This window comes from Oncorhynchus nerka, linkage group LG8 (genome assembly GCF_034236695.1).
Source record: "Oncorhynchus nerka isolate Pitt River linkage group LG8, Oner_Uvic_2.0, whole genome shotgun sequence".
NCBI lineage: Eukaryota > Metazoa > Chordata > Actinopteri > Salmoniformes > Salmonidae > Oncorhynchus > Oncorhynchus nerka.
In genome coordinates, this window is record NC_088403.1 from 22,431,207 (window position 1) to 22,446,305 (window position 15,099).

General features: G+C 42.6%; 1 protein-coding gene across 3 annotated transcripts; it reads right to left on the bottom strand.

The window, feature by feature from the left end:
* Positions 1 to 3,008: 3,008 nt before the first annotated feature.
* Positions 3,009 to 10,909, bottom strand: LOC115132935 (polyglutamylase complex subunit TTLL1). Of its 3 annotated transcripts, XM_065021520.1 has the most exons (12): positions 10,809 to 10,898; positions 10,622 to 10,701; positions 10,169 to 10,304; positions 9,530 to 9,738; positions 9,086 to 9,266; positions 8,712 to 8,849; positions 8,299 to 8,407; positions 7,997 to 8,140; positions 7,753 to 7,839; positions 6,362 to 6,525; positions 5,306 to 5,486; positions 3,009 to 4,807 (listed from the first exon to the last, which is right to left on the bottom strand). In XM_065021520.1, exons 2-11 carry the CDS (start codon positions 10,662 to 10,664, stop codon positions 5,327 to 5,329), a joined length of 1,371 nt encoding a protein of 456 aa, XP_064877592.1. In that variant the 5' UTR covers positions 10,665 to 10,701; positions 10,809 to 10,898; the 3' UTR covers positions 3,009 to 4,807; positions 5,306 to 5,326. The 3 variants fall into 3 exon arrangements, with proteins under 3 accessions (XP_064877592.1, XP_064877594.1, XP_064877593.1); XM_065021522.1 differs by having other exon boundaries at positions 10,169 to 10,302; positions 10,622 to 10,909; XM_065021521.1 differs by having other exon boundaries at positions 10,169 to 10,306; positions 10,622 to 10,909.
* Between the last annotated feature and the right edge of the window lie 4,190 nt (positions 10,910 to 15,099).

Consider the following 15,099-nt stretch of genomic DNA (forward strand, 5'->3'; position numbering starts at 1 on the left):
TGCGATAGACTGGCATCATGTCCAGGGGGTGTACCAAGACTCGTGCAAGGCTACCTATGCAAATCAGCACTCCTACTCTGAGACCCTTGATACATAAGGCCCCAGAACAAGCCTTATGGCTGTAGTAGGAGATATCACAAATGTGGAATGGATCAAGACCAGTCATACATTGTACAAGTAAGACTACATGTATACACTAAACCCCAAATTAACCCTGATTAGAAGCCCCAGGCTTGAGTCCCAATTCTCCACCCTTCTCCCAAAGTGAGGACTTGAACACCCTTCATGTTTTAAACAGTGGAAACTCCCTCTAGCCAATGCTTTGACCATTCCAATGCTTTTAAATCCATGTCGGGAAGTGTGCTAGTAAGTGCACACTTTTGGAAAAGGGTGGAGAATTGGGACTCAATGCTGAATGTCCTGTTGCTGCCTCTGAGCATTGCATGATCGGTTCTTGAGGAGTGTTCAGATGTAGGGTTTTAGTGGATCATTGTGACAATTCAGGATTATCATTTGCTATCTTCCAGGGGGTGATAACATGGCTGCCATGGAATTCTGTCATTTTGCTGAAATGGAAATGGCCAAACTTGTAATCTCTATGGTTCTACTCTCTGGCCTTAGTATAGACACAGGCCTGCATAGGGTGAATGTTAGCACCGTTTCTTCAGAGTCTTATCATGGCAACGGAATGTAAAGACTAGGGTACAATTTTGCTACTAGGTCATCAACCTATTAGCAAATGTCCTTCTACTGTAGTCCTGAGGTAGTTTTTTTCATAAGAAAAATATATCCGTTTCCATTTCCTTCTTTTGTTTCCTAAAATAAACATGTGTCGAGATGCATTTTGCAATTATGGCTGCCATCCCTACCATCTTATGTTAGTTCACAGTGGGACACCATATTTATAAATCCCTATGGGGGTGTTTTAAAAGATTGGGTAAACTTCTGACTTGAACACAATCGACTTTAGAGGAGCAAAGTGTTTCCATAGTAACTATAGTTTGTAAACTTGGATTGGTTTTTTTCGCTGTGTCAGTCAGTCAACCTTGTCCTCCTTGGTGATGAAGCTGTGCATTGCTGCTGTTGATCTCACAATGACAGAATGGGGCCTATAGTGGACCCTCTCTGTATGGCAAACCCTGTCCCCAGTGGGGATCAGAGTCAAGAACTTAATGTTGAGAGGCTCAAAACTGTGCTCAATGAATGTGTGTAGCCTAGATTCTCTCTACTTTGAGTCACTGACACCACCAGCAGTCAACCCTACCCAAAAACCTTAGACCAAGGGGCATGCTTAAACAATAGCATTTGTTCCACTCTTACAGGCATTTTCCATGTTAAAGTGCCAACCGAGGGAGACACATAATGGGGGGAAATACTGGATTAAGTGACATCACAGATATGAGCAGCTTTCTAGTCACTTTCCTGTGGAAGCCCATGTGCTGTGCTGGCATGATGTTAAGGGCCCGGTCACCATAGTAACAAAATGAGTACAATGCCACTCCAACTTCCAGGTGACGAGTGATAACGATGATGACGGATGGTACTTTAAATCCTATAGTTTGACAACCCTGTTTTTTAAGCTTTCAAATGATATCAAAACGGGTCAGATATGCAAAATGGGTCCAGTCAACTTTGAGAATCTCCATCTCCTGAATGTTTTGGCATTCAGGTCCAAAAAGTCACTCCCATTCCACTTCTCTCAAGGGAAGGTTTAGGGTCATCAGTATTTGGCCAAATTATAAAGTCAAACTCCTATTTCTAAAATGCATCTTCTTAAAATCAGATTTTAAACCTAAGTCACACATTTGACAGTGCCACTTGGCCATTTAGTGTGAACCAATGATTTATATTAGGTGCAAACCAAGGTTATGTTAAAACATTTTTTTAATTAAAGTGATTGAATTCATAAGTCAGTTTTAAAGTTAAAACTAACTAGCTTTTTAGCTAGAAACGTTTACCCGGACACAGAAGATCGCTAGACACAGAACATCTGTGGAGATTAGTTGACTCTGAATTTAGACTGCATGAGATGACAGCGAGCGGGGTTATCTTTACTTCTGAAACCTGCCCCGCCCTTCTTTCATCAGTCACCGACGCAAGGGCTGTAGTCAGACAGACATATCTTGAGCCAACTAAAAATATACCCTAACAAAATACTCCCGACCCAATATGTTAGTTCCCTAGTTAGGGAGCTAGCTCGTAAGTAAGGAATTGGCTATTATGCTAGTAATAGTTTACTAGGACTAGGTAGCGGGCTATCTTAAACATTGTTAGTTAACTAAATCATTAACTGACGTTAACGTTAGTTAGTTACCTAACTAACTAGGCAGCCTTCTACCAGGACCCATAACAAGTAACGTTAACTAGTTAGATCTAACGTTAGCTAGCTACCGACCGTACTGCTATGTCAACCATAGTTCGTTAGCTAGTTAACTTAGCTGTTTCATACCCCACCTTCCAGCTGGTTGGATAGTAGTGGCGAACGTTGGCTAAATAGCTTGCTTCTGGTAGTGTTACATAGAAAAATGTTCGTACAGTTGCTGTAAAGTTTAAAAACCAAAGTTCCAAATGAACAAAATAGGTATTAGATATAGCTGGACATGCTATCACTTACCTTGAAGAGTTCCGCTCCTCTTCAGAGAGGCGAATAAATTAGCTGTATTTAGCTGGCTAACCTTTTACCAGTGTTTTTTTTCTTCTTCTTACCAGTAACAGGAGCCGCAGCATCAACGCACCCACCATCTCTTCCGGTATGCAAAATTAAAACCTTCAAAATAATAGTTCTCATTTCAAGAAATTTCAAGAACCGCAAACTAAATTAATATATGACCACTGATATTGTTTAGCAAAACGGCAGCCCTGCCACTTGTTTTGGTATACAGCTGAGGGATGGGGAAATGTGACCCCTCTCAAATTCAGAGAGTGCTCTGACACAGTCCGTGTTAGGTGTGGGAGTCTGTCTAATGCACACAGGTGACCCCTAAAAATAGAGATTTACACAAATCCCCCATTGTTTAATTGGATTTATTACATGCAGACATTTGAGGCACCAGGAATTATTAATACATTTAAAAACCAAAAACATTGCATGTTTATAATTCCTATATTCAGTACATGTATATAAAAAATATATAATTGCAACTACCTCTATGCAACAAAGAATGAGGGTAAAAGGATGACATGAAATGCATAACCAAATAGTGTCAAAAGTACATACGTTATTTTAATGTAACAGTGTATATTTCATTGTGTACTAAATCCATCTGTAAGACAAAGGCAGCAGCACCATATTAGTATATATAAAACATGGTACAGTCTTCTATACAAAAAAGTCCACATCATTAAAGGCTAAATCTAATGGTGACTGTTAAAGTGATCATTCACCCAAATGACATATTGGTTTCCTTTGGGTGAACTATCCCTTTAACAACTCTGGGGACCACAGTGAGGTGGGGTGGGATGTATGGTACTGTATATAAGAAATGAATAAAGATACTCTATGGGTTATTACATCATGTTCACTTTCACACAATCAGATGGTTCAGTCTGTTGTAGCTCAGGAGCCACTTCAGCTTTAGTCAGCTTCAGCTTTAGTCTCTTGTATGCCAACCGCTTGAGGTGACCACACACTGTGACCAGAATGGGATTATCTTAAACACACAGGCAGACCAAGGGTGTGCTGGTCAATGTCTCAAATGGCACCCTATTCCCTATATAGTGCACTACTTTTAACCAGGGCCCATAGGTAATAGGGTGCCCTTTGGGACACAACCCTGGTTTCGAGGTCACCCCTCCAAGGTCACACCACAGGAAAATATTTGTTGGCATGGCAATGTCATCCACAACAAAAATTAAAGGTACTTCAACGTTTGAAGAGCTCACCTCTTCACTTTATATCCAGATATTTAACTGTGAAAGCATTTCTTTATCCCAAAGTTGAACTTATGAGTAACAACTCAAAAGTAAAGTTGTATAACCAAACATTGAACAAGTCTCTCAGTTTTATAAAAGTAATTTCAAAACGTTGACTGTCCTATGCATACTGTAGCCTTATAGCCTACTCCAGTGGCTTGAAAAGCAAACGCTTCAAAGCTCACTTTCGTTTGTTGTTAGCATTGTCCATTACACTATGTTTTATACAGTCAACATATAGCAAATGCTTTTCGGGTCATGCATTTCAGAATAAAGAGGTGAAACCTGTCAGTTTTCAGACATGAACAGAATAATTACACACGTCAATGTGTCTTAACCTAGCAAATATTCTGCTTGAAAACATAAAAAACATCCAATTAAAACAATTCCAAGACAATATATGTAAACATTATTGAAACAGGTGCATTGATTGAAATCCTCTAACAGTCATCTGAGAACGTCCCCTTCCCATTGCTATATAAAAGGTTGATAAATGATATTATTTAGTGTATTATACAGAGCTTCTGATAAACGTGAGTGTGTGTGACCCTTTCTTTACAGACACACACGTGTCCTTGCTTGTGATGCATGGCAGGGTCCTCAGAGCTTACTGGGTCCTCTCCCTCCCTGTCATCCTTCCATCCCTCTGTTTGGGTCGTCCCTTGCCCCCGACCCCCTTTACCCCATGAATGACACAGGAAGAGCAACGAGAGGTCACTGAGAGATCAGTGAAGGGACAGTGAGGCGTTGGACATTGCCACCTCACTTCCAGGTGGCGGCAGCTGGGCGAGGCCCGGTGCCCCCCTTCGCCGTTCCCTTAGACCCCAGCGATTGGCCTGAGCGACTCCGTAGGTCGCGTTCTGCATTCTCGCTCAGCGCCTGCTCCTCGTCGTACCTGAGGAATGGAGAGAAAGAGGGATGGATGCAGGGAGAGAGAGAGGCAGGGACGGAGGGGAAGACAGAGAGAGGCAGGGAGGGAGAGAGATGGAGGCAGGAAGGGAGGGGAAGAGAGAGAGAGACAGAGGATAGAGAGAGTGTACACTCTTAGAAAAAAGGCTTCCAAAGGGGTTCTTCGGCTGCCCCATAGGAGAACCTTTTTTTGATTCCAGGTAGAACCTTTTTTGGTTCTAGGTAGAACTCTTTTGTGTTCCAAGGGTTCTTCAAAGGGTTCTACTATGTGGATAGCCAAAGAACAGTTTTAGGTCCTAGATATCACCTTTTTTTCTAAGAGTGTATGTTTAAGACAGAGTACTGGTAAGAGCTACAGTGGGGTACGAAATGATTGACACCCTCAATAATGATGATCAAAAATAGAGATATTTGGCCACACACACCAGTGGTGGGTTTGGCGTCGACATGAGAATGCATGAGCAGAAAAGAACCCAGTACCTACTGTAAAGTTTGGTGGTTTATCTTATGGGGCTATTTTGCTTCCACTGGTCGTGGGGTCCTTGTTAATGTCAACGGCATCATGAACTTGACCCAGTATCAGGATATTATTGACAAAAACATGGTTGCCTCTGCCAGGAGGCCGAAATTTGGCCGCAAGTGGATCTTCAAGCAAGACAATAACCCTAAGCACACATCAAAATCCACAAAGAAATGGTTAATTGGCCCCAAAATCAAAAGTAGAAACCTATTGAAAAGCTGTGGTTTGAATTGAATAGGGCAGTCTATAAGCGCAGATGAAGCATATCAAGGATCTGGAAGGATTCTGTCAGTGGAGGCTGCTGAGGGGAGGACGGCTCATAATAACACCTGGAACAGAATAAATAGAAACCATGTGTTTGATGGTTTTGATACCATTTCACTCATTCTGCTCCAGCCATTAGCAAGAGCCCGTTCTCCCCAATTATAGTGCCACCAATCTGCTGTGGATTCTGTATGTAGGAATGGTCTAAGATCCCTCACAAAGTGTTCTCCATCTCATAAAATAAGTAAGGATGCCAGATATAGGAAGTATAAAGACAATATAGTAATAACATCGCAACAAAAATGTAACTCTGAGGTAAAAGGCTGTGTGTTGTCATTCTGATCAGTCAGATAGCTAGCAACAATGACTAGAAGCTGCTATGCGGTGAATCGTAGATGGCTTGTTTCAGTTCATCTGATCCTAAATCAGTTCACAGTTAGAGGTATTTTCTCTAACCGTTAATCCTGGCTTGATGGACCAGTAGTTTCAAAACGTCAAACCCTGCCCATCTGGCACTCCAGAATTAGATTTTTTTAAACAAATAGTGTGTTTCTTTTTACCCTGGGCCACATTCCGTAGTCAAATGCTGCAGATAGAAATGCCATGACTAGATCCGACTTGATTCCTTATTCTACATGCCAGAGAAGCATAGCATATTTCTATCTAAATATTCCAAAACGCTGCGTCCTGCTGAACACGCCTCAGGCCTGTTTTCTCCCTCGAGCGCTGTGATAGGAGGAGGGGGCTGTCACTCACAGGACTTGGTAGTTGCCCAGGGCCTCTCGGGGTGGGCTGCGGTTCCAGCGGCAGTCGGGGATGTCCCCGTTGGGTGTGACGATGTTGAGAGTGTCATTGATCAGATTGTACTTCAGGATCCGGTCGTTGGCTGTGCTGGAGGTGAGCGACGGAGAAGCGTTAACCTGGAGGACAGACGCGGAATAGACACACACACACACACACACACACACACACACACAGCAGAGAGCACAGGTCAGGATAAGCATTAGTCATTATGTACACACGGGCCAGCATGGAAAGTTCTGTCCTGAGTATGAGTAGAGTACAAAGTACTGGAGACTAGTAACAGGCAGGAATGCACTATTTCACTGTTTTCTTTTCCTATTGGTCCCCATAGGAACTGGGAGCTGCTTATCAGGCAGGAAATGTACCACATGGACAATGTAATAGCAGCAGAGGTGGGTGTGGGTTGTAAATATACTGGCACACAGACACCCACATGGACAACTAAGAGAGAAAAAAATAGAGATCAATCCCAGAAAGACACACACACACACACACACACACACACAGCTTGGTTGGAATCACTCCCTTGTTTCCCAGCCCTTGCAGACTGAGAGACTGCTGCAGGTTGGTTCCTCAGCTGTTATTCTACAATACACATTAATGAGGGCTTGGCATTGGCATGCCGGCTATTCTGCCCCGGGTGGCTGTACCAGAGGATCTCACAGCGGATCAACACTCCTACACACAGGAACGCTTAGTGAATACGGGACCAGGGAAACTTAAACAATCTACCAAAATAGACCTGTTTTTATTCCTGTTCAAGTCAAATGTGTAATTCCTAGTACCCTCCGAGAATGTTTGACTTCATGTACTCAGCCAGACATTCACAGTGAGAAACCAATAGAAAGTAAACGACTCAGTATGCAAACAATGGCAGATAGAGAAGATTGAAGGAGTTTACAAAGTCATAACAACAGACAATTGTTTCATTGTTCATTCATTCCTAAATCCTAAAAACATACATAACTGCTGGTGAACCAGAGTACTGTTTGTTTCCTGTACATTGCCGTGAGCAGGTTTTAGTCAACCACACTTCAGACACAAACACACACCTCAGACACAAACACACACACACATATACAAACACTCACACACAGAGAGAGAGAGAGAGAGAGTCAACCCTAAGAACATTAAACTTGATAGACAGAGAAAGGAACGCAGCACTGGTTTCCCTTCACAAACAATGCAGAACAAAGAAAACCTTTTGACACGAGGTCATCTTAGTAGGAACAAGAATTAGTGAGCAAAACTATAGTGTGTTCACAATAAGAGAGACTTTTTTACTTCACGTTATTTTTGCCTATGTCATGTAATTACAGTGTGTGTGTGGGTGGGCGCCTCACCTCAATGAGCCATGGCTTCAGCTTGTCATCGATGATGATGTCATATCCATAACACTCAAAGCAATGTTTATCATTGTTCATGACGGGCTGTGAAGAGAGAGAGAGAGGGAGTGTTTAGAGGGGAAAGGGAAGTTAGTGCGTTGAGTGTGTGGGACAGGAGTGAAAAAGGGAAGAGCAGCTGCAACACAGCAGGGATAAAATGGGGAACACGTTTTTGTTTCCGTATGTGTGTGTGACCACTCACAGCGACAGCCTTTAGGGACTGCACCATGATCCAGTGGATCTGGTCAAACAGTCGGCTGGTCACCTCCTTCCCCCTGGTGCTCTCCAGGTACAGACGCAGGTTACTGACCGTCCACTTCCCACCGTGGACATGGTTATAGTCATCCTGCAACGTGTATAGATGTATTGTACACACGTAGAAATATATACGCATAGAAACTCACATCTTTATGTAGGAGACATTTCTGCCTGTTTTAGGCCCATTTAGTGGGTTGTGTATGTGTTTTCTGTCTTGAAAACACACACACACACACACACACTTACCCCATGTCTCTGAATGGCCACATTGGTCAGGTGCACAAACATGTTGTCCAGTTCACTAGTGCTGGGGGTGTACTTCACTGTGCAAAACCGGCAGAAACCCAGTTTATACCTGGAAGCAACACAAAGGTCCAAATGGTCAAATACTGATCTGATCAAATGCTGAAATTATAATTCATCCTAGTGGCAATATCCTTTATTAATGTTTTACAGAATTATGAAAACGTATATGCATACTGCACTGTTTATAATGATGTATTTGCATTATACGTAAAATACTGTCTATGTTTCTGTTAGTATAGGGACAATTAAGTTATTATCTATCTATTACCTATCACCTATCCAGTCATTTCAGAGCGGTAGGACTTGAGGGAAATGAAACCGGGCTGTAGGCTTTAGGTTAATCATAAACCTACATGTAACACTTGAGAGGTCGATAGGTGGTAACCAACACATAGAGACGCAGGTCAAACTTCTTGCCTCCGATCAGCAGTGGGTTGTCGATGTACAGAGAGATGACATAGGCCTCCTTGCCACTTGAGGCCGCTACAAACCTAGCAAACACAAAGGAAACAGAGCATCAGTCATTTATCTATGGACATCTCATCTACGGACAACGGTGTTGAGAACAGCAGATTCCAGAGTAGTGGGGTAATACTACCTGTATGACATAAGACTGACTGCGAACAATGCAGATGCAAGCAAAGACTCACCTTTGGCAGCCACACACAGGACATGTTTATCAGTAGTTAGTAGAGGTGTGTGTGTGTGTGTGTGTGTCAGCACTCACGTGGAGGTACGGCTGTCTCGAGACCACTTCTTGATCTGGGAAAGTTTGTTGATGAGGAAAATGCCTTTTCCCTGAGCCTTCCCACACGGCTTCATTATCCACGTGCTGGAAGGACTCTTACGGAACTCCTCCACAAACAGATTATAATCTGCCGGAAGCATGAACGTCACCGGCACAAAGTCTGGGTCACAACCAGACAGGGAGAGAGGGAGTATAAAAACGCAGAGAAATACGAAAGGACGGTATTGATGACATTTGTTTAACGGCACAAAATAATGAGTGAGTTTAGCTCTGTTATTGCCCAAGACCCCAAAAAAGGGCCACTTCTAGTCAGAGCCCCTTGTAGCAGGTGCAACTGAAATTGAAATGTATCTTACATCCACATGTATTTACATATACTGTAAGTAAGCAGTGTGCGTGTACGGGAAAGCTCATAACTGCCACCTAAATAAAGGTATTTCCCGTTTTCGTCTTTCTCTGCCAGCGGGCTTCCCTCCTTCTCCATATCTTTGCGGTAGCGTTTGATGTTCTTGATCATCAGGTCCTTCCTGGTCAGCTCGTAGTGGTTGGGGAAGTGGTTGACCATCTGCTCGTCCGAGAGACGGTAACCCGTGTCCACACTGAACACGTTCCGGATGGTCTGGACGCTCATCCTATAGGGAGGCATAGACGGATCATAAACAGGGTTTCCCCAAGGCTGATGGAGATTCGCGGGGGGTAGTCAGTCAGGGATGGGATTTTTGTGATTAATCAGGAATTTCAGTTTTTCTGAATGACATTATCTGTTATTTACAGTTACACACCCTTGCAATTTGTCTAATTTACCCCTGAACGAATATCTAAATCATTTTTTATGTTGTCCTGGGCTGTGTTCAGTAGGCACAAATAATATAAAACTTTTAAAAAAGAAGATGAGTGTTTTTATTTGACAAGACCAAGTAGAATCGTTTCAAAGCATTCTTCTCTCCCGTTTTGTGCCCACTGAACACGACCCTGATCTCTGTATGTGCTACACTGGCATTCATAAGCACCCACTGTGTATTGTCACTCAGAGAAAGCTCCATAGCTCTAATGACAGCCTACCAGTAGAAGTTCCAGTCCTCGTTCTCTGTGACCTGAGTCCATCCTCGCTTCTCAAAGTTGTTGATGAGTACGGATTTCTCAATGTCGGTCACCCATTTCACCTTATTAGCCATGGTTCCTCCTAGTCTCTCTCTCTCTCTCACACACACACACACACACACACACACAGAGAGAGAGAAACACACACCAATGCAAGCACAAACACACACGCACAGATGAGCTTAGCACGTGTAATAAACATAGGTATAACTAACGTTCATAGTCTATTGTTTTGCCCATGATGAGCCACTGCAGTTAGCTATCTCGCAAAACCACTGAATTCATGTGCTATATTCACAACTATCTTTTGGTAGCATTTTGATGTCCTGTAAAGCATTGGACACAATCGCGTTATGTCAACTAGCTAAGTATCTATGTATCCTTCCACACCAAATAACAGTTTTAGCTAGCTACCTGGAAATCGATCTTCTAATGTTCTTGTCAGACCACCGGTCATCAGCCCCAGCTAGCTGGATCCACTCTGCCTGAGACACCTGCAAAGGATAATGATATTCATCCAATCGTGATGTCTGGTTCAATCGCCTTCAAGGGGAATTTAATGCAAATTATAAAGGAGAAATCCTCAATTTATTGACTTCACCCATGTAATCTGCTAAAAGGGTGGATGCTAGTTATCTCTTATCTTGATTTATCGATCCATCCCAGTCAGCTGGAAGATGAATACCGTGCTCTTCCGGGTGAATAACCTAGCAACCGACGACGCGTCGAACTGTCAAATATTCCCCGCTCGTTCCACCACAGGGTGGCGCTAAATGCACATGGTCCAATTTTTAGCGTGCAGAGACATTTTGCGCCTCATGATGCCCTCTAGTGGTTGTTGAGAGAAACACTCCTCAAGGATCTTCCTGGTGTAACTGCCATAGGCGTGGCTGTTGAAATGATAATTGTGGCAGTTACCTGAAAACAACAAGATTAAAGGACGCTGCTGTAAGTTGGAACATTATAAACAACTGTGAAATGTTCAAAATATTTTTATATTTAGGATATTGTTCTATAATGTCCATATCATTTGCGTTACAGGGCGGCGTCTACTTTAATCTACAAAATAGGTAAGTTTTACATTTTTGTTATTCTACAATGCACCTGTTCCTTTGTCGTCAGACAAGGAACATTGCGTCGACAGATATTGACTGCAGTACTGCTTTTCCATAGATGTGAAACTCTTGCATTCAAATAGGGAAAATTATACTGTCTTTCTTGCTTTGTGTGAACTTCAAATCGACCTTCGGTTTGTTTGGTGAAGAGGATGACATCACCTTGTCTTGACAAACCCCTATCAAACATTACTATCCACAAATAATATTTTCCCCCAATTGTTATGATTTGATCATGCTGTAGAGCTAAGGAATATATGTTATTAGCATTAATACTATTATTAATTTAATAGTTAAATAATTCATAGCATCTTTATTACCTATATTTTATATTGTATTTATTTTTATTTGCCGGTCATTTTGCCGCTTTCCATGTTGTCTGTTGTCTGTAGCTTGTGAGGTATGGAAACACTTTGTTGCTTTTATGAATTTTGTCATGCTGCTTTTTGTTCTATGTTGCTCTGTCTGTATGCTATGTCTTGCTTGTCCTATGTTGCTCTGCCTGTGCTCATTGTTCAATGATTGTCTATATTGTAATTGTTTTTAATAACCTGCCCAGGGACTGCGGTTGAAAATTAGCCGACTGGCTAAAACCGAAACTTTTACTGAAACGTTGATTAATGTGTACTGTCCCTGTAAAAAATAAAATAAACTCAAACTTCTGAGACTAATGACAAATCCATCCTTTCATTGGATTGGCTTGAGACATTACATTTGTAAGGACATTATGTAACATTACAAAATCAAATGTATATTTTAAGATGACAAAACAAGGAAGCAATTGTTTTGCGATGGTAGCCGTTTGGTTGATTTGAGTAATGTAAATCCACCATTTGCATTGTGACTACCTCTCCAACAGCACGTGAGCAGAGGGACAGAACAGCTTAGGGACAGAACAGCTTAGGGACAGGTGAGCAGAGGGACAGAACAGCTTAGGGACAGGTGAGCAGAGGGACAGAACAGCTTAGGGACAGGTGAGCAGAGGGACAGAACAGCTTAGGGACAGGTGAGCAGAGGGACAGAACAGCTTAGGGACAGGTGAGCAGAGGGACAGAACAGCTTAGGGACAGGTGAGCAGAGGGACAGAACAGCTTAGGGACAGGTGAGCAGAGGGACAGAACAGCTTAGGGACAGGTGGGCAGAGGGACAGGTGAGCAGAGGAACAGAACAGCTTAGGGACAGGTGGCAGGGGGACAGAACAGCTTTGGGACAGGTGCATTAATGTAGGTCACACACACACATACGTGTGTTTATTTTCTGTATCGCACACACACACACACACTGTATCTTGAAACCTCACTGAGCCCATTCTGTGCAGTGAATCCTGAAGATGACATCTTTTCAGGATGAGGAAAGTTTGTGTCCACTGACCTGAATAATCTCCCCGGCAACACACTTCTGATCACATGACTCAATATTTACACAGGTAGATAATTATGGGCGTTACATTTATTATGACCATAGTCACACACACAGCTAGGTGCACTGACTCACCTGTTAGCACACATACACACACACAAAACTGTTGTCCTGACATGGCTTCCACATGATTTATGTGTGACACCCTGAAACTCATAACGTGTGTGTGGCAAACTATTTTCTTTATCAGAAAACAAAATGGTGGAGCACAGAAGAGAGCGACGCCGTGCCATTTCCCTCAGGGCTGGACCTAGTGAGGTGGACAACGTCACCCTGTCTGATGGGAATCTCAGGTAGAGGCTACGTCACCCCAGTCCTGACCTCTTGATCAGTTTACACGATACGAGATAAGAAATTGTTACATTTCACTCAAACTCTGTCAAATCCAATTTTATTGGTCACATACACATTTAGCTGATGTTATCTCTTATGACATTCAAAGGAGGTATTCGAACCCTCGTTTTTTCCTCCATTGAAGTAGTCACTAATTTGAGATGATGGGTGAAAGCAAAATGGTTGAAACTGGACACTTTGTTGCTACCCAATCACTGATTACCTCAAGGAATAAAGAATGCATTTCTAATGTTTTGTGAACATCATTTCTGTCCGTCCCTCCTTTAGGATCTATGCCAGGGCTGCCCGGGCTACAGGTCGTCAGCTGGCAGAGATGGGTGACAGACTGGACCGTGAATGGGCAGAGAGACTCCCTAATCAGTGGCCTGTGCCACAAACTCTCCATGTGACAAGTCCTGCCCATGCCCTGACTAGAAGCATCTACAGGTGAGAGGGCTCAAAGACCAGGATGTATTGTGCCAAACAACTAGTAAATCAGTGCTTATTTTGCACATAAGAAATATTTAACACGCAATTAATGAAGATAATATGGTTAACAAAGATCTCATGTAACTCATTATCAGGGGGATACAAGGACAGCTTTGGGGAGTGAAGAGTTTGCCCAGCGTGGCCAAAGCCTGGTTGGCCTCCTCTGTCCACAGGCAGGCTACACAGAGAGCAGAGGCTTGGGTAGCCTGGGTAAGAGCCACTAGCACACTTCCTATACCTACAATATATACTTTTCCTCATGTGCATTGGGGGTAGGGGCTAAGGGTAGATTTGGGATTGGGGATAAGTCTCTTACTACTACTCGTGTGTTGTCCCTTGCCCCTACACAGGTTTCCAGTATTGAACCTCCTAACTACCCTGGTTGGGCCAAAGCGACGCTTGCCACTGTGGCACTGGTGGCCATGGCAACCATTTGCACTGCATTGTGGAAGGAGTAGAAAGGCTAACCGTTGCACTGAGGGGGCCTTGGGCTGGACTTCTAGCTACAATGTTCTATGTTGGACAATTTCCTAATTGAGTGAGATTTTTAAACAATTTTTACTATAGACTTTAATTTAAGAAAAAATAAATGCAGTGTGTGTTATTGATTGATTGTGCTGGATCACGGTTTTTATAGTCTTATCAACTTATTCATGTTTTAAAGACTGTTGCTGGTTTGCAGTATTTTCTATGAAGATTGGGCCTGTTACTGTTTAGACATTTAATTGCCACAACTATCTTATGCAGCTTATCACACCATTAAATGGAAGCTGTAAAAATATTTTTTAATGACTTGAGGAAAAAATGTAACTTGAGAAAACCAAACTGACTTGACTCTCATAAATACCAGATATTTATTTATTGGTGCAAGGTCACTTGAATGAGTTCATATGGACAAAGTAATTTCTGTCACATTGAAGGAAGTATACTGTAGGTAATGTATGTGTATCTGTCTTTAGTACTGATTTACTCATTTTGGGTGTCATGACGTGGCCCTCTTCGGATATAGCAAGCACCAACTCTCTCTTCCCCCTACACCCAGGCTCTGTTATCTCAGATCGTATATTCCTGGAAGGGACTCTCCCTCATGCAGTATAGAGAGAGAAAGGTTCACAGTTGAACTTCTTCTACCTCACAGAACTTGAGAACTAAACAATATCCATGTTTTGGAGAATGTGTAACCGGTCGGTGGAGAATCCAGCTACAACCGGTCCATTTTGTTAGTTTGTGATCTCATTGAGAGACAATACAGCCACATTACCATAACTCTGTTTATACAAGAGTCTCAGTTATGATTTGCATCTAATTATTGTATAAAATGAATGAGTAAAGATGAAACTATGTAATGTGATTTTAAAATGTTTAATGAAAGAGAATCCAATTCCCTTTAAAGTTAAGTCATTGGCCCGCCCCATGAGCACAGACGGTGATCTGGCGTCATGGGACAGCCTTTTCTGCTGTTCCGAATAAAACCCCCACCTAGAGAAACCCACTTCAGACCAAGCGTACCTCGATTACCTTAGAGGGCTAAGGTTT

What these genes read in the sequence shown, in the direction of transcription:
- LOC115132935 (XM_065021520.1), bottom strand. Translation starts at nt 10,664, where the DNA reads ATGACCGGTGGTCTGACAAGAACATTAGAAGATCGATTTCCAG. An exon ending in TGAAGCCATGGCTCATTGAG is followed by an intron (nt 6,526 to 7,752) that starts GTGAGGCGCCCA and finishes TCTGTCCTCCAG; the next exon opens with GTTAACGCTTCTCCGTCGCT. An exon ending in CTGGGCAACTACCAAGTCCT is followed by an intron (nt 5,487 to 6,361) that starts GTGAGTGACAGC and finishes ATGTGTGCTTAG; the next exon opens with GGTTATTGTCTTGCTTGAAG.